The sequence below is a fragment of the Myotis yumanensis genome, unplaced genomic scaffold (genome assembly GCF_028538775.1).
Source record: "Myotis yumanensis isolate MYYU_CA2020_CCGP unplaced genomic scaffold, mMyoYum1.0.hap1 SCAF_9, whole genome shotgun sequence".
Taxonomy (NCBI): domain Eukaryota; kingdom Metazoa; phylum Chordata; class Mammalia; order Chiroptera; family Vespertilionidae; genus Myotis; species Myotis yumanensis.
In genome coordinates this window covers 31,342,865-31,366,141 of record NW_027223760.1, presented here as the reverse complement: position 1 = coordinate 31,366,141, position 23,277 = coordinate 31,342,865, and the positions used below count along the sequence as shown (strand labels likewise).

The 23,277-nt window shown below is 40.0% G+C and overlaps 1 protein-coding gene across 6 annotated transcripts in view; it reads right to left on the bottom strand.

Moving 5' to 3' along the window:
• Positions 1-23,277, bottom strand: part of UBN2 (ubinuclein 2) — a 105,949-nt gene that overhangs the window by 37,074 nt on the left and 45,598 nt on the right. For 5 of the 6 annotated variants that reach the window (XR_011472653.1, XR_011472654.1, XM_070424005.1 and 2 more), the window contains exons 7-13: positions 19,887-19,957; positions 14,769-14,898; positions 9,500-9,618; positions 8,788-8,901; positions 8,059-8,202; positions 7,290-7,340; positions 2,285-2,327 (exon numbers count right to left, since the gene is read on the bottom strand). Coding sequence is in view for 4 of the 6 variants with exons in the window: in XM_070424005.1 (XP_070280106.1) it covers positions 2,285-2,327; positions 7,290-7,340; positions 8,059-8,202; positions 8,788-8,901; positions 9,500-9,618; positions 14,769-14,898; positions 19,887-19,957 (672 nt within the window). In the remaining 2 variants the exon portion in view is untranslated. The remainder of the gene's footprint in view (positions 1-2,284; positions 2,328-7,289; positions 7,341-8,058; positions 8,203-8,787; positions 8,902-9,499; positions 9,619-14,768; positions 14,899-19,886; positions 19,958-23,277) is intronic. The other variant, XM_070424004.1, reaches the window with a different exon arrangement.

Sequence of the window (23,277 nt, the reverse complement as noted above, 5' to 3'; positions counted from 1 at the left end):
AAAATATCCTCTCTCCTTGGGTGATGATTTAAAAAAACCAAAAACAAACCCAAGCCCAAGGTCTTACATTATATATTGATTTATAGGACCACAGCACTTACCTTAACCATAGTGTGAAAGAATGGAGAGGAAGGGTCTTTACCATCACCTTCTAAGGTACTACAGTAAAAAAGCTGTTAAGAATGCTGTTATACTCTAAATCCCTGAGCAATTTTTCTAAGTTTCTGTTCTAAAAGTCCTGACTGAAAACCTCACTGCCTCTCAGAAGTCTGCATGGTAACTGCATTAAGATCAAAATTGTCTGCTAGCATGAATGGCTAATGCAGATGTGACATGTTCACTTTGGCATGCCATGTAATTACATGATTAGTAAAAATCCCATTATAATAAAAAGTACAAAAACTGTGGGTTGGGGAGTATATCAGAATAATATTGGCAGTGTTACCAGTATAAAACTGCTGGTTTTATTTTTTTTTAAATTTATTTGTATTGATTTCAGAGAGGAAGGGAGAAGAAGAGAGAGATAGAAACATCAATGATGAGAGAGAATCACTGACTGGCTGCCTCTTGCACCTCCCTGCCACTGGGGATGGAGCCCGAAACTTGGGCATGGGCCCTTGACCAGAATTGAACCCAGGATCCTTCAGTCCGCAGGTCGATGCTCTAGCCACTGAGCCAAACCGGTTAGGGCTAAAATTGCTGTTTTAAGTAACCTTTTTATTAATATTTTTCTTTATAAAATTAACAAATCATGCTCTGGTGAGTGTGGCTCAGTTGGTTGGAGCTTCATCCCATGTACTGAAAGGTCCCAGGTTCGATCCCAGTCAGGGTATGTACCTAGGTTGCCAGTTTGGTTAAGGTTGGGCGCATTCAAGAGGGAACCAATCACTGTTTCTGTTTCTCTCTCTCTGTCTCTCTCAGATTGGTAAATATATCCTTGGGTGAAGATTTAAAAACAAAAACAATAAAACAAATCAGGCCCTGGACGGGTAGCTCAGTTGGGTAGATCGCCACCCTGATATGCCGAGGTTTTCGGTTCAATCCCCAATCAGGGCACATACAAGAAGCAATCAATGAATTCATAACTGGAATGACAAATCAATGTTTTTCTCCATTCTCTCTCTCTAAAATCAATCAATAAAAAGTTAAAAAACAGTAACAAATCCACTGTACTGTGGAGATTTACATCGGCAGAAAAATTGTTCAGGACGTATATTTGAGTAAAAACAGCAGGTTATCCCACTGACACAAAATGTTAACTCAAGCTGGATAAATGAATGGTTGGACAGATAGATGGAAGGAGGTGAGGTAGGGGCAAAGATCCAGAAAAAGGGAGGGCAGCTATGAACCAGAAAGTTAAAAGTTTTTTTTCTCTGAGTGAGCAGAAATTTCTACTTTTCTCCTTCTTACTTTTCCCTATTGTTTGCATGTTCTACTGTAAGCATTTCTTTATATTAACTCTCTAACTAAAATAAGTATCTGAGGGATGGCAGGATGGGAAAAAAAGTCAGCAATACAGTTTTTCCATTTTGGGGAAAGGAAAAAGTAATTTAATCATAAACAAACAAAACAGGTAACTTCCCTATAGTATCCTAACACTTCCATTATTAGAGTTCTGATAAATTAATCATTATCTAAACAGATGCATCAAAATTTAAAAAAACTCTCAATGAAGGGTATTAGTTGTTTAAAAATAAGGTGTGAAAATAAAGCATGAATTCAACAGATTTAATAAAATATTGTCTCAATATTATTTAGAAGACAAAATAGGTTACTAAAAAAAAGGAGTGTTGCTCTGTATTCAAAGAGCCTCTAAAATTAAAGAAGGCACACAGCTGGTTTAGCTCTCTTACATCGATGTTTCTTTCTCTCTCCCTTCCTCCTTTTCTAAAATCAATAAAAACAAACAAAACAAAAACTTTTTACATATAGCTGTGGGAAGGCCAAATTTGTCCAGAGTGGCTCTGCCCCACCTTTACAACAAAAAAAAGCCCTGGCTAGTGTGGCTCAGTTGGTTGAGCATTGTCCCATGCACCAAAAGTTCACTGGTTTAATTCCTGGTCAGGGGACATACCCAGGTTATGGGATAAATACCTAGACTGGGTGCGTGCTGGGAGCAGTCGATCAATGTTTCTCTCTCACATCAATGTTTCTGTCTCTCCCTGCTCTAAAATAAATAAAAACCTATCTAAAAAATAAACCAATCAATTAATTAATTAAATTAAAAATAATGTATTTCAACGGTCATCATTATGACTACTATAAGACTTAATTCAGAACTTACCTTTACTTTGGGTTTAGGTGCAGGAATCACCTTTTTCTTTGCCCTAACACAAAAAATTAAAAAGGAGAGCATTTCAGTAGCAGTTAGGTCACTCATTAGGAAAGTATAACATAATCTTGTAATTACATGGGTAAATAATTTCTTCTGCTATTTGGAAAACTCTTTGAAGGAAGGAACTATATGTAAGCGCTCAATTCATATGTGAATAGGCAGCAACATTTCCCCCAATTTTGATGAAAAACCAAAATATGAAATGTAGATAAAGTTTTTTAAAAAATTAAATGTGAATATTCACAATAAAATAAAAATAACTCAAAATAGGCTAACAAAGTTGCCTAAGGCTTCTCACTTCAAAGAACTGGTAAAAATTTAAATTATTTTTAGGAAAACAGCTTTGAAAAACTTCCAGCTCAAATTAAATCATGCTAAGAAATTGTAAATGAGATATTTGAAAAACAAAACAAAGCCCTTGCTGAATAGCTCAGTTGGTTAGAATGTTAACCCAATATGCCAAGGTTTCTGATTCAATCCCTGATCAGGGCACATTCAAAAGTCAACCAATAAATGCATGAATATGTGGGACAACAAATCAATGTCTCTCTCTGTCTCCATACCCCCTTATTCTCTATCTCTCTAAAAGGAAAAAAGTTTTGCCTGGCTGGTGTTGCTCAGTGGCTGCATGTCTACCTATGAACCAGAAGGTCAACTTTTGATTCACAGCCAGGGCACATGCCTGGGTTGCAGACTCAATCCCCCAGTATGGAGCATGCAGGAGGCAACTGATGGATGATTCTCTCTTATCATTAATGTTTCTATCTCTCTCTAGTGGCCCGTTGTCCCAAGATTCGCACAATAGGCCTTCCTTTCCCTGGCTGCCAGCACCGGTTTTCCTCCGGCACCCGGGACCCAGGCCTTTGGTCCAGCCGCAGCAGCAAGGCTTGGTTTCTCCACTGCGGCTGCTCCCAGCCCCCCCCCCCCCCCCCCGCCCAGCTCCTTGAGCAGAGCCCAGGGCGGGGGGGGGGGGGGTGGGGGGGGGAGAGGGGGGGCGCGCACGGGCTGGAAGCCTGGGTGGCTGGTGACCCAGGCCCCCAGACCCTCCTTGAGTGGAGCCTAGGACCGTCAGGAAGCTTGGCTTCCTCTGTCGCTGGGACCAACACAAGCCTCCTGCTCGCTCCAGCTCCGTGGCTGCCGCCATCTTCAGTTTTTGCTCTGTGCCTGCACATGCAAATTAACCGCCATCTTTGCTGGGTTAATTTGCATAGTCGCTCTGATTGGCTGGTGGTTGTAGTGGAGTGGCAGAGTGATGGTTAATTTGCATGTTTCTCTTTTATTAGTGTGTGTATCTACACTAATAAAAGAGAAAAATGGTAATTAGCGTACGACCGCTACCCTTCCCATTGGCTAATCAGCATATCCTTATGCAAATTAACTGTCAGCCAAGATGGCGGCCGGCAGCCAGGCAGCTGGAAGCGAACATGAGGCTTGCTTGCTCCAGGGACTGCAGACTGCAACGTTCCCCGCCTGCTGCTGCCGGCCTCTGAGCCGGCAGTTTGAAACTTTGTAACAAATATAGCCAGGCTGGGATCTCAGAGCTGAAGTTATACATTGTTTCGATTATAGAAAGCAAACAAACCAGCAGTGGAAGCCTCAGAGCCAGAGCCAGAGCTAAAGCTGGCCCAGAAGGAAAAAAAAAAAAGAAAAAAAGGAGTGGTTGGGAGCTTCAGTCAAAACCGCCAGCCTGAAAGCAGCCCTCAGCCCCTCACCCAGCCAGGCACCCCAGTGGGGACCCCCACCCTGAAGGGTGTGTGACCAGCTGCAAACAGCCATCATCCCCTAATCCAGGCTGGCCAGGCACCCCAGTGGGGACCCCCACGCTGAAGGGTGTGTGACCAGCTGCAAACAGCCATCATCCCCTCATCCAGACTGGCCAGGCACCCCAGTGGGGACCCCCACCCTGATCCAGGACACTCTTCAGGGCAAACCAGCCGGCCCCCAGGCCTCTATCCTATATAGTAAAAGGGTAATATGCCTCCCAGCACCAGGATCAGCGGAGCCAAGAGGTCTCCTGGCACCAGATCAGCATGACAGGGTGCAGCACCCAAACCCCCTGATCGCCCTGCGGCTCTGTGTGTGACAGGGGGTGGTGCCCCAACCCCCCCTCCCCCACGGGCCCTGCTCTATCTGTGATGGGGTAGAGCCATAACCTCCCCATCGGCCCTGCCCTGAGTGTGACAGTGGTGGTGCCCCAACCCCCTGATCCGCCCTGCTCTGTGTGTGACAGGGGGCGGTGCCCTAACTCCCCTATCGGCCCTACTCTGTGCATGACGGGGGGGGGGGGGGGGGGGGGCAGTGCCCCAACCCCCTGATTGGCCCTGCTCTGTGCATCACAGGGGGTGGTGCCGCAACCTCCCCATCAACCCTGCCTTGAGTGTGACAGGGGGCGGTGCCCCAACCCCCCAATCAGCCCTACCCTGAGCGTGACTGAGGGTGGCATCACAACCTCCCAATCCGCCCTGCTCTGTGCATGACAGGGAGCGGCGCCCCAACTCCCCAATCGACCCTGCTCTGAGCCCGACCAGGGGCTGCACCTAGGGATTGGGCATGCCCTCTGCCACCCAGGAGCAGGCCTAAGCCAGCAGGTTGTTATATCCCGAGGGGTCCCAGACTGCGAGAGGGCACAGGCCGGGCTGAGGGACCCCCCTTCCCCCCCGAGTGCACAAATTTTTGTGCACCGGGCCTCTAGTGTGTGTGTGTGTGTATATATATATATATATATTGCAAAATTTGTCTCTGAATTTTTTTTCTATTTTTTCCCCAATTACAGTTGACATACAGGTTTTCTTTCCTTTTAAAAAATGTTTTTTAAAAATTATTTTTAACATAAAACTCAAATAAAAATGTTGAAACAACAGAAAAAAAGGCAAGAAAAAATACCATGGAAACTTTGGAAGCCAGTGTGAAAAAGTTTGAAGATTAAAACACTCATAAGTTCCATAGTAGGAGAAAATACTCAAATATTTGTTGAATAATTAGAGTTGACAAGCTAAAATACCTCACATTGTTTGAATATTTGTATTTCACTTAATTGAATGTCATTACTTAGATTAACAAATATCTTTTTTTTAAAAAATACATTTTTATTGATTTTAGAGAGGAAGGGAGAGGGAGAGAGAGAGAAACATCAATGATGAGAATCATAGATTGGCTGCCTCCTGCACGCCCCCAACTGGGGTTCGAGCCTACAACCCAGGCATGTGCCCTTGACCAGAATCGAACCTGTGACCTTTCAATCCACAGGCCGACGCTCTATCCACTGAGACAAACCAGCTAGGGCAGATTAACAAATATCTTAATTAAAACTGCCAATCTACAACTTTATTAAGACAACAGTAATATTCAAAGTGTTTTTTGTTTGTTTGTTTTTTTAAGAAAGAGCACTTGAACAAAAGATTTCCAGGCTCACCTATCCCATAGATTCCTACGTTCTGGTACAAAACAAAACAGAAAATTAGTTATATATATCTCCCCACTGTAGGATAACTAAACCACTTGCAACAAAGTACACCTATAATATATGAAACCAAGCTACTCCACATTTATAATAAAACTAGTAGCCCAGTGCACAAAATTCATGCACAGGGGGGCGGAGGGGGGAAGGGAGTGTCCCTCAGCCTGTCCTGCACCCTCTCCAATCTGGGACCCCTTGGGAGATGTCCGACTGCTGGTTTAGGCCTGAAACCTGCAGTTGGACATCCCTCTCACAATCCGGGACCACTGGCTCCTAACCGCTCACTGGCTTGCCTGCCTTATCGCCCCTAACCACTCTGCCTGCCAGCCTGCTTGCCCCCAACTGCCCCCCCTGCCAGCCTTCTCGCCCCCAACTGCCCCCCTGCCAGCCTTCTCGCCCCCAACTGCCCCCCCTTGCCGGTTTGCTCACCCCCAACTGCCTCCCCACCCCTGCTGGCCTAATCGCCCCCAAATGCCCTCCCATCCTGGCCTGACTGCCCCTAACCACCTCTGCCTCAGCCCCGCCACCATGGCTATGTCCAGAAGGTCTCCAGGTCTAATTAGCATATTACCCTTTTATTAGTATAGATAATAAAAGTAAGAATTGAAAACCACAACTAACTCAATACATCTCTGATGGTGTACTAAGAAACTGTCCTTCCTACCAGCTGCAAAACAATTCCATCTATTATAACTTATACAAGGAGAGACGGAATTTTGTAATGTTACCCAGAGGATGTTACCAAGACCTCTTAGCAGAATACTGAATTAGAATGCTCAGTAAATTCTCAGTAACTTGCTAAATTTTACACTTTATTAACCCCTTAATACTACACTTTTAGACTACAGGGAATTAGCCCTAAGTTGAAGGTAAAAATATAATTCTTGTTGAGTTAACCAGTACTCATTAAAAAATGTAACCACGCCTTTTTATTACTGCCTACAGGAGGATAAGAGAGCTTTCTTTAGTAATCACATCACTAAGGAAATACCTGGTTTTGAACAGAAGAAAGGACACGAAGAGTAAGTTAATTTTTTGGAATAAAACACTGCAAGGCCAGGAAGTGTAGGTATGTACACAGAACTATCTTGGAAAGTACAAGGTGTTGGGCTACCTAAGTAGATAGTCATTAACAGGGGGAGAAAAAGGGCACAAAAGACCTGAAGGGCACATACCCAGGCTATGGTAAGTTATGGTTCCCAAGAACAAAGGAAACCGCCAGAGCCTTGTTTACATGGCTCCTTACCACCATATCTCAGGCCAATGTTAACATTATGGATTCAGATTTTTGGAAACTACCCTGAGAACTGTTAATAGATAAGTGTGTTCGAGGTCTATATAGTCAACAGTAAAAATGATCTTTTTAAAAGAGGCAGTGGTAACATGGAGATTGTCTAAATGTACGTTTAAGTCAGATTCCAAATAGCATTAAATAAATGATACTTTTGTTTACTAAAGCACATGATTTGAATAAAAATAGAGTCTGAATTTACTCACGGGGCAGAAGTAAGATGATTATGTACACTCCGACTTTCCTTAAAAAGCATTCTGGAAAAATTTAAAGGACACAATTTTTTATAGTAGATAAATAATATGATAATCACTTTATCATTTTAATCATTTGATTTTCAACAATCTATTATTTGCTTATTTACCAAGTAAAAGTTATCAGTAAATTCAATAACCGATCTTACACAGAGTTTTATATTACCTCTATTACCTCTATTTTAAATCATTAACAGATCAACAGATGTCTTCTGTTGATTTAAGATGGAATGCTTTAAGATGACAGGTTGAGACAGCCAAGTCTAATACTTAACTCTTTAAACTTTAAATTAGTTTTGAGATACCACTCTATATTGAATACTTTCAACAGAACCTATGGCTATGCCTCTTTTTCTATACTATTCTAGATCTTGCATTCAGTCCCTTATCTTCACAATGCCCATATGAAGTTCTCCTTCCAAAGTTCAAAGCCATCTTTCTCCCTACTACAAAATTTAGATATGAAAAAGAAAAAGTGGTCGGTTAAAAAAAATCACCTTTATGTATATTCTACATCGCTATGTCCATGTGACTCATTCTTTAGTCTTTTAAGTACTTGAAGTTTGCAAAGCACAGATCATTTGAGATGATTATACAGAATTTTAAACATATTAGGTTCTTAGCAAAATGAATGTCATGTATGTGTGTGTACATATGTATCTTTAATAACAGCAGTAAGAAGAAAGTAAATAAATAAGATCTAGGATGTCATATTTCTTACCTTGCCTGCATCCAGCCCTTAGGCCACAATGGTTTCACCTCTGTCTCCATAAAGGATTTAAGATAATCCTCAGCAGACTGGCTTTTATTTGGCTCTAACTCATAGCATCCCAATTTGATCTCAACAAGGTTACATAACAAAGTTCTAAACAGATTAAAAATATATATTTATATATAAATCTGACTGAAAAATTTTAGAAAATTAAGCTTGAAACAGATTTTTTTAAAAGCACATAAATCTGACAGCAATAGTAAAGAATTATTATCTGAAGAAATCAGATAAGATGAAGATAAATAATTTTTATCATATATTATTCATTGCACTATAGCCAAATCCCCACATGAAACAATTTCCTTTGATACCTTTAACCTAGGCACCAAAGACTGAAAGAGATAGTCCTACAACTAAACCCTTACTTGGGGTACCGAACTGCTGATAAGCAAAATGACTGACAACACAAGTATACTGAGTCCTTTACCTTCTGAAACCAGTACATGGCTTACTCGATAACTGAATAATTAGCTTTAAAAAATCATTATATAAAAATAAAAGTTATAGCATTCTAAAAATAATAGGACCATGTCAACCTTCTCCTGAATAAATTTTTTCTATATACTTATCTTTGGTTGTTCCCGATCTAGTCTCTGACTTATTGTAGATTCTTTTTATGAAAACCTTACATCTCCATTATCTACTTAGTTACAAGTGAAGGCTTTGGTTACATCTTACCTAATGGTGTCATCCCAGTGGAATTTCTTTCTTGGTCCTATGACACGTTTCCCTGGTTTCTCATCATCATCTTCCTCGGATCCATTTTTTTCTCGTTCTTCATCTGTTTGCAACCTAAAAATAAAAAACATTTCATAAAGCAGAGTTTTAACTCAACATTGCATATAATAATACACTCCCTAGAAACTTGTTGAATTGCTTCATTGGATGTTAATTTAAAAGACAAGGTAAATAGGGAATCTACCATTCTACGTAATACTTTGAATTTCATTTGGGGTTATAAAGTCATTTGGTAAATAAGGTCTTCAAACTATAATATAAAGGCATGAATACTTATTTTTTAGTTCAGAATATATTTGTGTCCAATCTCAGACAGTCAAGTTGGTCAACATGTGAAATGTCTGACCAGTAGTGTCAACTCTTGCTTTGACCACACCCATACAATAAATCAACAGACCTTTCACCTTTGAAATCAAAGCAATTAAGTGGGAAGTGAAGTGTCATTTAGAATCTATTTATTAGGTAAGTTTTAAATATTTTGATAAAAACCCACCTATTGATATAATACCCACATATAGTACAAAAACCTACATATACAATTTTAGAGGTAAATGTATATGTCTACTTGGTGGTAAAGGCTACTTAACACCAACCCTTAACATCTAAAAATATTTATCAAACAAAACCCAGTTCAAATAGAATAAGTACATACTTGGCACACTTAGCTTGACTACGAGCCTGGCAGTCCTCCTGGTATTTAAATAGCTGTTGAGGCATGACATTGCTAACAGCCAGTTTCAGTTTTTGCAGAGGTTCTCTTAAACGATCATCCTAAGAAAAAAATAAAGTTTTTTCAAACATATTTACAAAACTTAATTTGTAAGCAGGTCCTGAAATGATGAACATTTATTCTTTTAGATATTAATTATAAATATGAAATGTTTATATAATTAAGTACAGACATTGGTTTTACAATACTGACTTTTCATAATGCACATTGGATATAAAATTAGTATGACCATACTTCCCATGTAGCCAAGGAGAGTCTGTTTTTGCCTATTGCCCTAGCATAATTATTAATAATGCTCCTTTACGTTCCTAGAAATGCCTCATGTTTGGCTGACAAATTACATGATTACTTTAACTGTAATACAAATGATCAAATAGAGAACAAAATCTACACTGTGCAGACCACTACTGGATAATCTCATTATGATGGGGAACAAGTACCACAAGGAGAGAAACTGCTTCCGAACACTGCAACACATGATACAGCGTGGAAGACTACCAACAGGATGTTGGTTGACATCCTGTTCTCTCATTTATTGTTAGTAATTGTGACTTATGTTGCAAGCAAAAATGCAAGGTAAAGACCAAAATGAAAAAGGAAACTGGAAAACTCTTATTCACATAGGTTCAGAGCAAAAAGCAAGTAAATTTGTATCTGCCAGCTTTAATTAACCAATTAAATTATTTTCATCTTGCAAATAATAATATATGTAATTATTAAAACACATTTTTATTACTGTCATAGGTGCAGAAATATTATACAACTTTGCTTTTCTTCACTGACACAACTATTTTTAAAATGTGATTTCTGGTAAGGAGAGGATTTTTAGGAATGCAGTTACCATGTTATGGCAGGTATATTTTACAAATTAAAACATTTTATTTTATCAATAAACATTTATCTTATTAAAAAAACAAACTCAAATATTATTACTAATAAGCATTTACCTCTTTCAGGCATGCCAATGAATATTGTTGCAACATCAAAGTGTCTGCTATAAAATCCCATTTTTTAAAATGTGAACATCCAGTGTATCACATGGTTCCTGGGTGATAGTGTTCACACAGCAGTAAAACTGTATGGAGGCACATTCTCCCCTTTCTTCCCTCTCAGGCCTTCATCGTCTAAACTCTATGGGACCCCACAAGACTTGCAACCAGGGAAGCAATAGTCAGCAGCATCTCATCTTGGGCTAACCCCCTGAACCTGTCTCCAAGACCCCTTTTCTCTGACTTTCCAGAGAACCAGAGCAGCCCTGCCTAGAGTCTCTCTTGTTGCTTCTTCTATCATAAGTCCTTCCTTGTTTCACTTTAATAAACATACCCTCAAAATAAAATTTAAAAAAACTGTATGGAGTTCCACCACAGGTAAAGACAGATAAATTTGAATTGCATAATGGTGAGTGTAAAAAGGCAAGCTGCAAAACAAAATAGACAATATGACTCAATTTATATGAAGCTCAAAAACATGTAAAACCAAACAATTTAATGCTTATGTTTACAAACATGTGTGATAAAAATCATATAAAGAAAAGCAAAGGTAAGATAAATACCTTTCTTCCTTAGTCAGTAGATCTATACTAACCGGTCATCTTCCAGACATCCTTCTGGACAAAGCCACAGTGGTGGGGGCCGAGGCAGAGCTGGTTAGGGGTGATGAGGACGGCAGGGGAGAGCAGTTGGGGGTGGTGAGGCCAGAAGGGGAGGGCAGTTAGGAGGCGATGAGGCTGGCAGGGGAGGGCAGTTGGGGGCTATCAAGCTGGCAGGCAGAGGCGGTTAGGGGCGATCAGGCAGGCAAGCAGGCAAGCGGTTAGGAGCCAGTTGTCCCGGATTGCGAAAGGGATCCCAGATTGGAAAGGATGCAGGGTGGGCTGAGGGACCCTCCTGCCCTGTGCACGAATTTTGTGCACTGGGACTCTAGCATTAAATAACTTCAAATACCAAACCTGAAATGTCCCTTACAAAATATTTTACAATATGCAAAAAATTGTCTTCCTACTTCTAATTATTATTTTTATTAATAAGGAGCTAGGCATAGACACAAATTCTGAGACCTTAGATAAATTTCACTTGTTCATTAACTGCTTTGAATTGAGAAAGAACTATAGTTTCTCAATTCAAAGAAGTATTTTATTAACAGAAGCTAAGTACCTACAGTAAAGAATTCCATGTCTGCCTGGCTGGGTGTGGCTCAGCGGTTGAGCATTGACCCAGGAACCAAGAGGTCACTGGTTCGATTCCCAGTCAGGGCATATGCCCGTGTTGTGGGCTTGATCCCAGTAGAGGCAGGTGTGCAAGAAGCAGCCAATCCATGATTTTCTCTCATCGTTGATGTTTCTACCTTTCTACCTCTCCCTTCCTCTCTAAAATCAATAAAAGTATATACTAAAAAAAAAAAAATAATTCTATGTCTGTCAGATCAGACCTAATACAGTGAGCCATACATATGTATTCTCTCATTAGCACGATGATAGACCTTGGATAGCCATATTGTGCTGTGTGATAGCCATATTGTGCTGTGTGACTCCTACCCCCAACCAGAAAAGTTTAGGTTGACCCAAAATATTAAAATCAGATTGTCTGACCTAGGAATGTGGATTGGGATGAGTGAACTGAGTCAGTCTCTGTGTGTGGCTTTTCTGTGTAATGTAAAACCTTGAGAATCAAGTAATCTTATCTGCAGATGTACTTAACAGGATAAAAATGAGATGTGGGGAGAGAGGTAGAAAAAGAGTTAATCCAAATGATCAGTTCCCATCCTTCCTGGCTGCATTCTTTTTTTTTTTTTTTTTTTTTATATTTTATTGATTTTTTTACAGAGAGAAAGGGAGAGGGATAGAGAGTTAGAAACATCAATGAGAGAGAAACATCGATCAGCTGCCTCCTGCACACCCCCTACTGGGGATGTGCCCGCAACCAAAGTACATGCCCTTGACAGGAATCGAACCTGGGACCTTACAGTCCGCAGGCCGACACTCTATCTACTGAGCCAAACCGGTTAGGGCCTGGCTGCATTCTTGCCCTTAGTTCCATGAAAAACCTTTATTCATAGAAAAAATGTCCCTGTTTGTCTTAAACTACATTCAAGTTATTTTCTGTTACTTGTAAGTTATAAATATTTTTTAACTATAGAGGCAAAATATCATTAAGTGAAAAGTAATCAGGACAATAACGGCATGAAAAACCATTTTAGCCGAAACCGGTTTGGCTCAGTGGATAAAGCGTCGACCTGCGGACTGAAAGGTCCCAGGTTCGATTCCGGTCAAGGGCATGTACTTGGGTTGCGGGCACATCCCCAGTAGGAGATGTGCAGGAGGCAGCTGGTCGATGTTTCTCTCTCATCGATGTTTCTAACTCTCTATCCCTCTCCCTTCCTCTCTGTAAAAAATCAATAAAATATATTTTAAAAAAAAGAAAAAAAAAAGAAAAACCATTTTATATGAAGTGAAGAACAAGACATAATAAATGCTTTCAAAAACATGAAAGCGATGAAGTGGACAAATGATTAGATTTGTGGATGAATTCAAAGGTAGAATTAGGACCAACAGCTTAGAAAGCACCTGGGTTTGGCACATAGCATGGGAGAACTTTCTTTTTTTTTTTAAATATATTTTATTGATTTTTTACAGAGAGGAAGGGAGAGAAATAGAGAGTTAGAAACATTGATGAGAGAGAAACATCGATCAGCCGCCTCCTGCACATCTCTCCCACCGGGGATGTGCCCGCAACCCAGGTATATGCCCTTGACCGGAATCGAACCTGGGACCCTTCAGTCCGCAGGCCGGTGCTCTATCCACTGAGCCAAACCGGTTTTGGCGGAAGAACTTTCTGATATTATCCTATACTAGAGGCCCGAAGCACGAAAATTCGTGCAAGAGTAGGCCTTCCTTCCCCCAGCTGCTAACACCGGCTTCCGTCCAGCACCTGGGACCTGGACTGGCTTCCCTGTGTCCCCAGCTTTGTCAGGAAGGATGTCTGGAATGACATCTGGTCTAATTAGCATATTACTCTTTCATTATTATAGACTAGAGGCCTGGTGCACAAAATTCGTGCACAGAGGGGTGGGTCCCCTCAGCCCAGCCTGCACCCTCTCCAATCTGGGAACCCTTGGGGGATGTCCGACTGATCCCTGGGATCAGGCCTAAACTGCAGTCTGACATCCCTCTCACAATCTGGGACCCCTGGCTCCTAACTGCTCATCTGCCTGACTGCCTGATCGCCCTTAATTGCCCCCCCTGCCAGCCTGGTCACCCCCAACTGCCCCTCCCACCGGCCTGGTTGCCCCGAACTGCCCCCCTTCCCCCCGGCGGCCTGGTCACCCCCAACTGTCCCCCGTGCTGGTCTGGTCGCCCCATGCAGCCTGCTGTTCAGCTGTTTGGTCGTCCCTCACTAACTCCCCTGCCTGCCTTGTCGCCCCACGCAGCCTGTTATTCAGTAGTCCATCTGATTGTTTCAGCTGTGACAGCCCCTGGCTTTTTATATATTGGGATAATATAAGCCGTGACTGAACGGCAGAATGACCAGAACGACCTCACGACCAGTCGCTATGATGCACACTGACCACCAGGGGGCAGATTCTCAACGTAGGAGCTGCCCACTGGTGGTCAGTGTGCTCCCACAGTGGGAGCGCTGCTCAGCTAACCGGGATGAGCACCGCTCCCACAGCGGCCGATCCCCGCAGGCCACGCCCCCCACCAGTGCACGAATCCCATGCACCGGGCCTCTAGTAATGAAATAAGTTTCTGACCATGAGAGCATTCATCTTCGACAATCACTTAGTGGGGTTGCAGTCGAGGAGAATCTAGTAAAATATGGATAATTACACTAGATAATTTTTAATTTTACATGAAACCCTTTGATTCTTTCCACTGGTCTGCATAATATCTGTAGAGATCCATTTCTGGAGTAAGAAAATTGAATTATAAATATGTCAGTTTATTTGCTGAAGGCAAAGTTGTGTTAGCTGTGCAATAGGTTAATTTACTAGTCCAAGAATTTATGCCTTAGAAAATATTATTTCTCACCTAAACCTATCAATTATTGAAAAGTAATTTTTTCAGGGGATCCAATGTGCCATTAATATTCATACAACGTGACTATAAAGCAATTAATATGCAAAATCCCCCAAAAGAAACCAGTCTCTTTACAGGTTATAAACCTCCCAATGTAGGTATCATTGTTTCTCCTCTTACCTGGACGTTAAGATGTAGCTTCTTTAGACGCTTTACCAGTGTTTCTTTATTGCATGGCACAAACGCTTCAAGATGGGCGTAGACACCACTACGAATGACGGGGCCTAGTTCCTGCAGCTGTAACTCAATGCTGACCAAAAACAACAAATAAATAGTAAAGAATATCTTTCAGGTAGCAACAGCCAAGCAAGGAGGCAAAGGAAGTGACTCTTTTCTCATTTTACATTTCCTAGACTGTATTTTTCAAGGAAAAGTAATTAATAGTGATGCTATAGAAAATTTCGATAAGCTTAGTTTCAGAGAACTTATATAATCTCAAACAAGCTGGCAAATAATATTTTTCATGGCTGCAACCAAGTCTACATTTTTGGGTAAAGCAAAGGAACTCCATTATTAACCAAAAGTTCCTTTTCTCAAAGAGATATCATACGCCCTTCAACCCTTACAATTACTATACTAGTGAGTCACATATGAGTTCTTAGAGTACTTTTTCCTTAGTTGTTTGAAAATTTCAGATTCAAAAGAGGTAAAACTTTTCTGGCTGCACATACAGACTGTTTTATCCATCTTTGATTACTTTATTGGGCCTGTATTACAAGCTAGGTATTTAATAGCCTGTTTGCACAATGAAATCGTTTAACAATGCATTTCTCAGAATGTACCCCCATTCTTTTTTTTAAAATATATTTTATTGATTTTTTACAGAGAGGAAGGGAGAGGGATAGAGAGTTAGGAACATCGATGAGAGAGAAACATCAATCAGCTGCCTCCTGCACACCCCCTACTGGGTATATGCCCACAACCAAGATACATGCCCTTTACTGGAATCGAACCTGGGACCCTTGAGTCTGCAGGCCAATGCTCTATCCACTGAGCCAAACCGGTTAGAGCCTTTTTTTTAAAAAAATAAATATGTATTTTATTGATTTTTTTTTACAGCAAGGAAGGGAGAGGGATAGAGAGTTAGAAACATCGATCAGCTGCCTCCCGCACAGCCCCTACTGGGGATGTGCCCGCAAACAAGGCACATGTCCCCAAATGGAATCGAACCTGGGACCCTTCAGTCCACAGGCCGACACTCCATCCACTGAGCCAAACCGGTTAGGGCTGTACCCCCATTCTTAAGCAGTGTATTTAAGCACACATCTCTCACAGATCTACTTTAATATTTTTTTCCTAAGAATTCCAATCTTCTAAGGCTCCAGAAGTAGCCAACTAAAAACACTTGGCACCCGAAGTGTGATTTTCAGTTATTTTTACATTTTTTTCACAGAAAACCAAAGTTCTCTTGAAGTGGTGAACTTTCTTGAGCCCTGCCTCCTACTTTCTACCAGGCTCCTTTTCCTTCTTTAAGTGAAATCTATCCAAAGGCAGATTTCTATGCATGAAAGTTACTATGAATGGGCCTTGAACCTGATAACAAATTATGAGCATGAGATCACTACAGGTTCTAAATGAATGAAAATATACTGGGACCATCTGCTATTAAAGGCACTAAAGAACAAATATTGGGTTCTGTTGAGTAAATAGGCTGGAAACTCACTTTTATATCCCTGTCTACACAAAACTCTCCTTTGTCTCTGGAGAAGTTTCAAAGAAATGAAACATGGAAATCTGTAGTGGAAACAACAGCCATCTTTGTAAACAAGATTCTCCTACTGAGGAATATTTAGTGATAACTATGGTATCATCCTTTCTACACAGAATTTTAGAAATACAGTCATTTTCCCAAAGGTGATATATGGCACATCTTCCTACCATGTAAACTTCCTCTTTCTAAAAAAATCATTCTTAATAAATTTAAAACACTAATAATAAGAAAAACTCAGTTCAAATGAATTCTGGAATTTACTGAATTTCCTGGAGTTTCCTCAAGTATTCCAGATATCCTACCAATATTGTCCAAATAATACAACCACTGAAAACTAACTGAAGAAAGCTTAGGGAACAATAACCCAAATTCAAAATCCCAAATATATCTTTACTTTAAAGCAAAAATACTAATACTAGACAAGAGGTGTGTTCATCCCTCTTGTCCCTGAATAACTACTTAATTCAGGTGGGCTGGTTCTAGGGTTACCTAAAGACGACTTGGTATGGAATAGGTTAGAAGTATGATTGAAAACTGTTTGGGATTCCTCCAATTGCAAAGCAGCCCCTCAAAAGAGTAAGGAAAAGCTGTGGCTTGTGATCAACCCTTTCACTTTGCTAACCTTCAATTCAAAGAAAGAAAAACATACAGACAGGCAGACCAATTGGTAAGCCCATTTATATTGAGACTAGAGGCCCGGTGCAAGAATTCGTGCATGGGTGGGGTCTGACCGGCCTGCCCTGATTGGGTCGATCAGGCCAGCTAGCCGGGGGAGGGGCCTTAGGCAGTTGGCTGGCTGGCCCTGCCTCCTGGTTGAACTCCTAGTCAAGGGAACAATTTGCATATTAGCCTTTTATTATATAGGATTCACATCACACTCACAAGCTCCTTAAAGGAGCATCTAACAATGAAGGAAGACAGATCTCACTGCCAAATATCCAATAGGATTGGTAGTACCTGCCTAAAGCATTTGTTGAGCAGAATTGTCAGGCTGAATTAGAATAATAGGCAAAGCATCAAGATTTTATTAGCAATGTCAGCTTGAAGTAAAGAAGGAAATAGGGGATGAAATCAAGCCAGCATGTTGTTAATTTGTTGATCCAGGTCAAATTCATTAGGCTAAAAGTAAAAGGGTACTCTATTCCAACAAACTCATCTCTTTTTCTCTCCAGACATGCTGAAGAGGAAGCAATGGTGAGGCAGAGCCAATACACCTGAGTAACTTCATGGGAATAACTAAACCAAATAATCATCTACCATATGTCCTTAGAAGATCAACTCAGTCCAGAGAAATAAGGGATGTTGGGTCAGGAAAGTGGACAAAGAGGCCAGGGTGGTATAATAAACTTACTAAAAGAGAAAAAAATTCAACTAAACACTACGACTTGTAGAATTGGAGGCACATCTTCTATGAAATAAAAAATAGATGGGCCCTGGCCCAGTAGCTCAGTTGGTTGGAGCATCATTCCAATACACCACAGTTGCAGGTTCCATCCCTGGTTAGGGCACATACAAGAATCAACCAATGAGTGCATGAATGGGTGGAACAACAATCAATCTCTCTCTCTCTCTCTCTCTCAAAATTAATAAATTTTTAAAAAATTTAAGTAGATTGGCTCCAAAAACCTAGAGGATTTGTTTTAGAATAGACATGAGAGGAACTGACAGAGAAGTCAGTTAATGGAATGCTGCTATTCTGCTTATTTGAGATGTTATTTCCCAAGGATGGTCTTTTGATTCTCTCAGGGGAGCTATACTAGTAGCTGTTCCCTTACAGAAAAGTAAAATAAAAAAGAATTGTCTCCGTCTCAGGAAAAGGACCTGATCTAGTAAACGTAGGGCTTTCAAATGGAAAGAAAAAGAAGAGCTAGGCAGATCCCTGATTATGGAATCTGGGACAGCTCTGATGAGAAATGTTATATTGTTTATTGAATCTGGGGTTTTACGGGAGCTAGGTAAAAGGAGCTGGTGCCAACAGGAAGCATTGCCTTGCTTTCAGGCAAACAGAAACAACTTGAAAAGCCCTGGATTAAATAAAGAAGAACAGGAACAAAATTTCACCATATTAGAAGTAGCATACTAGGTTGTATGTTTCATGAAATCCATGGTACTTAAAACAGTTTTAGTGCTACAGCATAAGAGAATGCAATTCATTAAAATAGTTATCAGAACCAACAAACCAATTCATCCTTTATATCTTGAGAAACTATCTTCATTATATATTTAAAAGAGAAATGATAGTATTAAAAACATTGCTTTTTTGTTTCTTTCTAAATGATGCTACTGAACTACCAACACATTATTTTCATCAGAGAAGTAAATTTTGCTGCTTTCCCCAGAATCATTTGTTAGTTTGTTTGTTTTTTTGGTGTTTTTTTTTAAAAATATATTTTATTGATTTTCTACAGAGAAGAAGGAAGAGGGATAGAGAGCCAGAAACATCGATGAGAGAGAAACATCGATCAGCTGCCTCCTGCACACTCCCCACTGGGGATGTGCCCGCAACCAAGGCACATGCCCTCGACCGAAATCGAACCCGGGACCCCTCAGTCCGCAGGCCGATGCTCTAGCCACTGAGCCAAACCGGTTCGGCTGTTTGTTTGTTTTTGGCACAGTTCTGCTTGCAGTCAATTAGATATCCAATTTCCAATGGTCAAAATTTATAAGCCAATAGGTTTATATCTTATGAGATCACAATATTAGAATCTGCAGCTTTATTAGTATCAAACTGTGAGAGTGAAAATGATCACTACTTTAAATATAACCTATATCATATATCAGCCTTCACCCTCTCCTCCTAAATCTAACTTGTTTTTTTTCCACATTGGACTCAATCCTATCCCACAATCATGATTTCTTAATTAAACCATACTTTCCACTTGGCTTTAAGAGTTCATAATGTATTTTTCCAAAGTCTGAAAAGTAGAAAATTATACCAAATTTAATATAAACAGAGCTATCACAGAATATTTTATATAAGTTGGTAAAATATACATATAAACCTAGAGTACTATTCAACCTGTACAGTGGTCACTTGCTCTGGCAGTTATAATACTGGAAGCTTTGATTATCATAGGGGTCCAAAAGAACCAATACATGCAGAAGCATAATTTTGCTGAGAAACAAATGTTCATCATACATACTGGGAGGCTGAAAGGGAAGAGCTAATGTATGAGACTAGCCAGACACTCAGTATTTGCATTTCAAAAGCCTACTATATACCTTTTATCTTTTAAAATATGTTTGTATTAATTTTAGAGAGAGAAGAAGGAAGAGGGGAGAAGAAGAGAAAGGAACATCGATCAGCTGCGCCCACTGCTGCCCCCCCACCCCCCATGCACCTGACTGGGGATTGAGCCTGCAACCTGGGTATCTGCCCTAACCCGAATCAAACCAGTGATCTTTCGGTTCACTGGACGATGACTAACTGAGCCACACCGGCCAGGGCGAGGTCTACTATATTTTTAAATAAATTCTTAAAGTTTAAATAATTTTTAAGGATTTTAATCAATGAAGAAAATACTTACTCCAGAAGAATATTATTCATATCCTGTGTAAAGAATTTTTTCCTTCCTTCTTCATCAAAAAGTTTGGCAGCCTAGAGAAACATAAGATTGACAATATAACCCTTAATAAACACATTATTTGCTTCCATATTTATTTACTAAAGAATCAGCTCTTTGAGGATGGGGTTATAATTTTTTTCACTTTGTATTCTTAATACCCAATTTCGTACCTGGCATAAGGAGGCAATTAAAGAGTGCTGAAACTACTTTAGTATACATACCATTCTTTCTGACTATGTCTGTATTTCATTTTTTTCAATCTACCTAAATTCACAAAATTTCCATATAAGATTTTTTTAGTGTTTTGGTTGTCTTGTGTATTTTATTAATTTTTTTTAAAAAAATTTTAAAATATATTTTATTGATTTTTAAAAAAAAAATATTTTATTGATTTTTTACACAGAGGAAGGGAGAGAGGGATAGAGAGTTAGAAACATCGATGAGAGAGAAACATCGATCAGCTGCCTCCTGCACACCCCCTACTGGGGATGTGCCCGCAACCAAGGTACATGGAATCGAACCCGGGACCCTTCAGTCCGCAGGCTGACGCTCTAGTCCAGGGGTCCTCAAACTTTTTAAGCAGGGGGCCAGTTCACTGTCCCTCAGACCGTTGGAGGGCCAGACTATAGTTTTAAAAAAAACTATGAACAAATTCCTATGCACACTGCACATATCTTATTTTGAAGTAAAAAAACAAAACGGAAACAAATACAATATTTGTATTTGCATATGGCCTGCGGGCCGTAGTTTGAGGACCCCTGCTCTATCCACTGCGCCAAACCGGTCAGGGCTTGTTAATTTTTGCTATGGTCTCCAAGATAACAGAAAGCAGATGTCTCACTTTCTACAGACATTATTGTTTACAATGTGTATCATATTCTACACTTTATACCCATTACCTTGTTAAATACTCATAACAACTGGTGAAACTGGTATTAAACCCTCATTTTACAAACAAGGGACCAAAATCTTAAATAGGTTATACGATATGCCCCCAAATCACACGGCTAAGTGGTGGACCTAGGACTTAGACCAGAAGCGTTCTAACTTCTCTGTAACACTGCCACCCTTGGTTCTACCTAATTACATACTAACAAAGAAAACATTAGCCTAGGTATAAGCAAAAATTAATTCAATGAGCTTAAGGATAATATTTCATCATTATGTTTGTCACCTTAACCAGCCTGACAAGAAATAAAGAGTGTACAAACCAAGACAATCTACCATAAGCAAATTTTACTGGAGAAATTACAAAGAACAGTTTATCTTGATTTCCATGAGATGTAAAAAATCAAGCCTGATCCAATAATCCGATATAGTCACATGCTGATTCTGTCAATCTACCAAGCATCTGACAATTTTACATGCAGTAAATAGAAGAATAAAATTTCTGAGATGTATCTCAGCACTTCTTAGAAAGGATGCAGACTGGTATGTGTAGGGAGTAGAAATACAGGAAGAAAGCCAGAATGAAAACTAAACTTCAAGAAAGAGAAACAAAAATGTCAAGAGGCTGAACACTGGAAGAATGTTTCAAAGCGAGAAAAGAGCAACAAGAACAAACTCCTCATCAGACAAACACAAGGATGAATTCTCATCTCCTGAAGAAAAAACACCATCTTGTATTTCAAAGAAAAAATATGGAGAATTCATAGACATCAGTAAATAAAACGAATCTTCTTACTCCTGGTATGACTATTACAGAGAAAAATTACATTTTTTGATATCTGAAATATGACAGTTTTACAAGATTGAAACACATTCATTACTAAGCAGTTTTGTTTATTAAATGAGAATGAATTGCATATAACACAGCAGAGGAAGTGCAAACTATGGAGCTTGATGGTCCTGCCTTTAAATCTTCACTTTGAAATATGTCTCAGCCACTTAAAAATCACATGGCCATGGCCAAATCACTTAACCTTTTGAATCTTGGAATACTACCTACCCCATGATTGTTTGAGGGTTAGACTGACTATATAGTATGTAAAGTACACTAAATCCAGTCAGGGCACGGTCTCCTCAGTGGTAAATGGTGCCTTGTGACTGTGGGACACTGTACACTCAATATACAGTACAGGCATTTGCTAAATAAACAATAGCAATTATTATCAATTACATGTTGGAAAACCTGGATCACCTCATCAGCACTTTTTAAAACCTATAAAGCATCTAGGGGTGGGGCAACATGGGAATAGCAAAAAGGATATACTTTGGAATCTGGACAACCTGTTTTTAAGTTCTGGCTCCACCACTTACTAGTTGGACTTGACCAAGCTATTTAACCTATCACTTAAGTTTCTCAACCACAAAAAGAAAACAATACGCCCTAGCCAGTTTGGTTCAGTGGATAGAGCGTCGGCCTGTGGACCACAGGGTCCCCAGGTTCGATTTTGGTCAAGGGCATGTACCTTGGTTGCAGGCTCCTTCCCAGCCTGGGCCCTGGTTGGGCTCGTGCAGGAGGCAACCAATCGATGTGTTTCTCTCACATCGATGTTTCTCTCTGTCTTTCCCTCTCTTTTGCACTCTCCCTAAAAATCAATGAAAATATCCTTGGTTGAAGATTAACAACAACAACAAAAAAACAAAAAGAAAAGAAAAAGAAAACAATACCTATACTTCATACTTGGAGTAGTTGAGAAGATTAAATAAACAAACTTTTAGATGAACAAAACTGTAGATTATACTGTGTCTTTCGTTACATGCTTAATTTCCCCTATGTTAACTAATATGCCAAATGAGGGGACAAATTAAGTAAACAGAAAAACTTGTCCGTATTTATATAGACAGCTTTAGTGCTGTTTTGTTTTTAGAACTTTTTTTTTATTGGATTAAGAATGTAGTACCTATTTGCCCTGGCTGAGTGGCTCAGTTGGTTAGAGCATCATCCTGCTATGCCAAGGTTGCATGTTTGATCCCCAGTCAGGCACATACAAGAATGAACCAATGGGCCCGACTGGCGTGGCTCAGTGGTTGAGCGTCGACCTATGAACCAGGAGGTCACAGTTCAATTCCCTGTCAGGGCACATGCTCGGGTTGCAGGCTCAATCCCCAGTGTGAGGCATGCAGGAGGCAGCCGATCAATGATTTCTCTCTCATCATTGATGTTTCTATCTCTCTCTCCCATTCCCTTCCTTTCTGAAATGAATAAAAAATAAATAATTAACCATTGAATGCATAAATAAGTGAAATAACAAAATGATGTTTTTCTCTCTCTCAAATCAATAAAAATATAAATTAAAAAAAAAGAAAATAAATATAAGTGGACAAAACTCATCATCAAAAGTCAAAGATTGTCAAAATGGAGTAAAAATGTAGTGCTTTTAGAATGTACTTGAACTTAAACACCTAT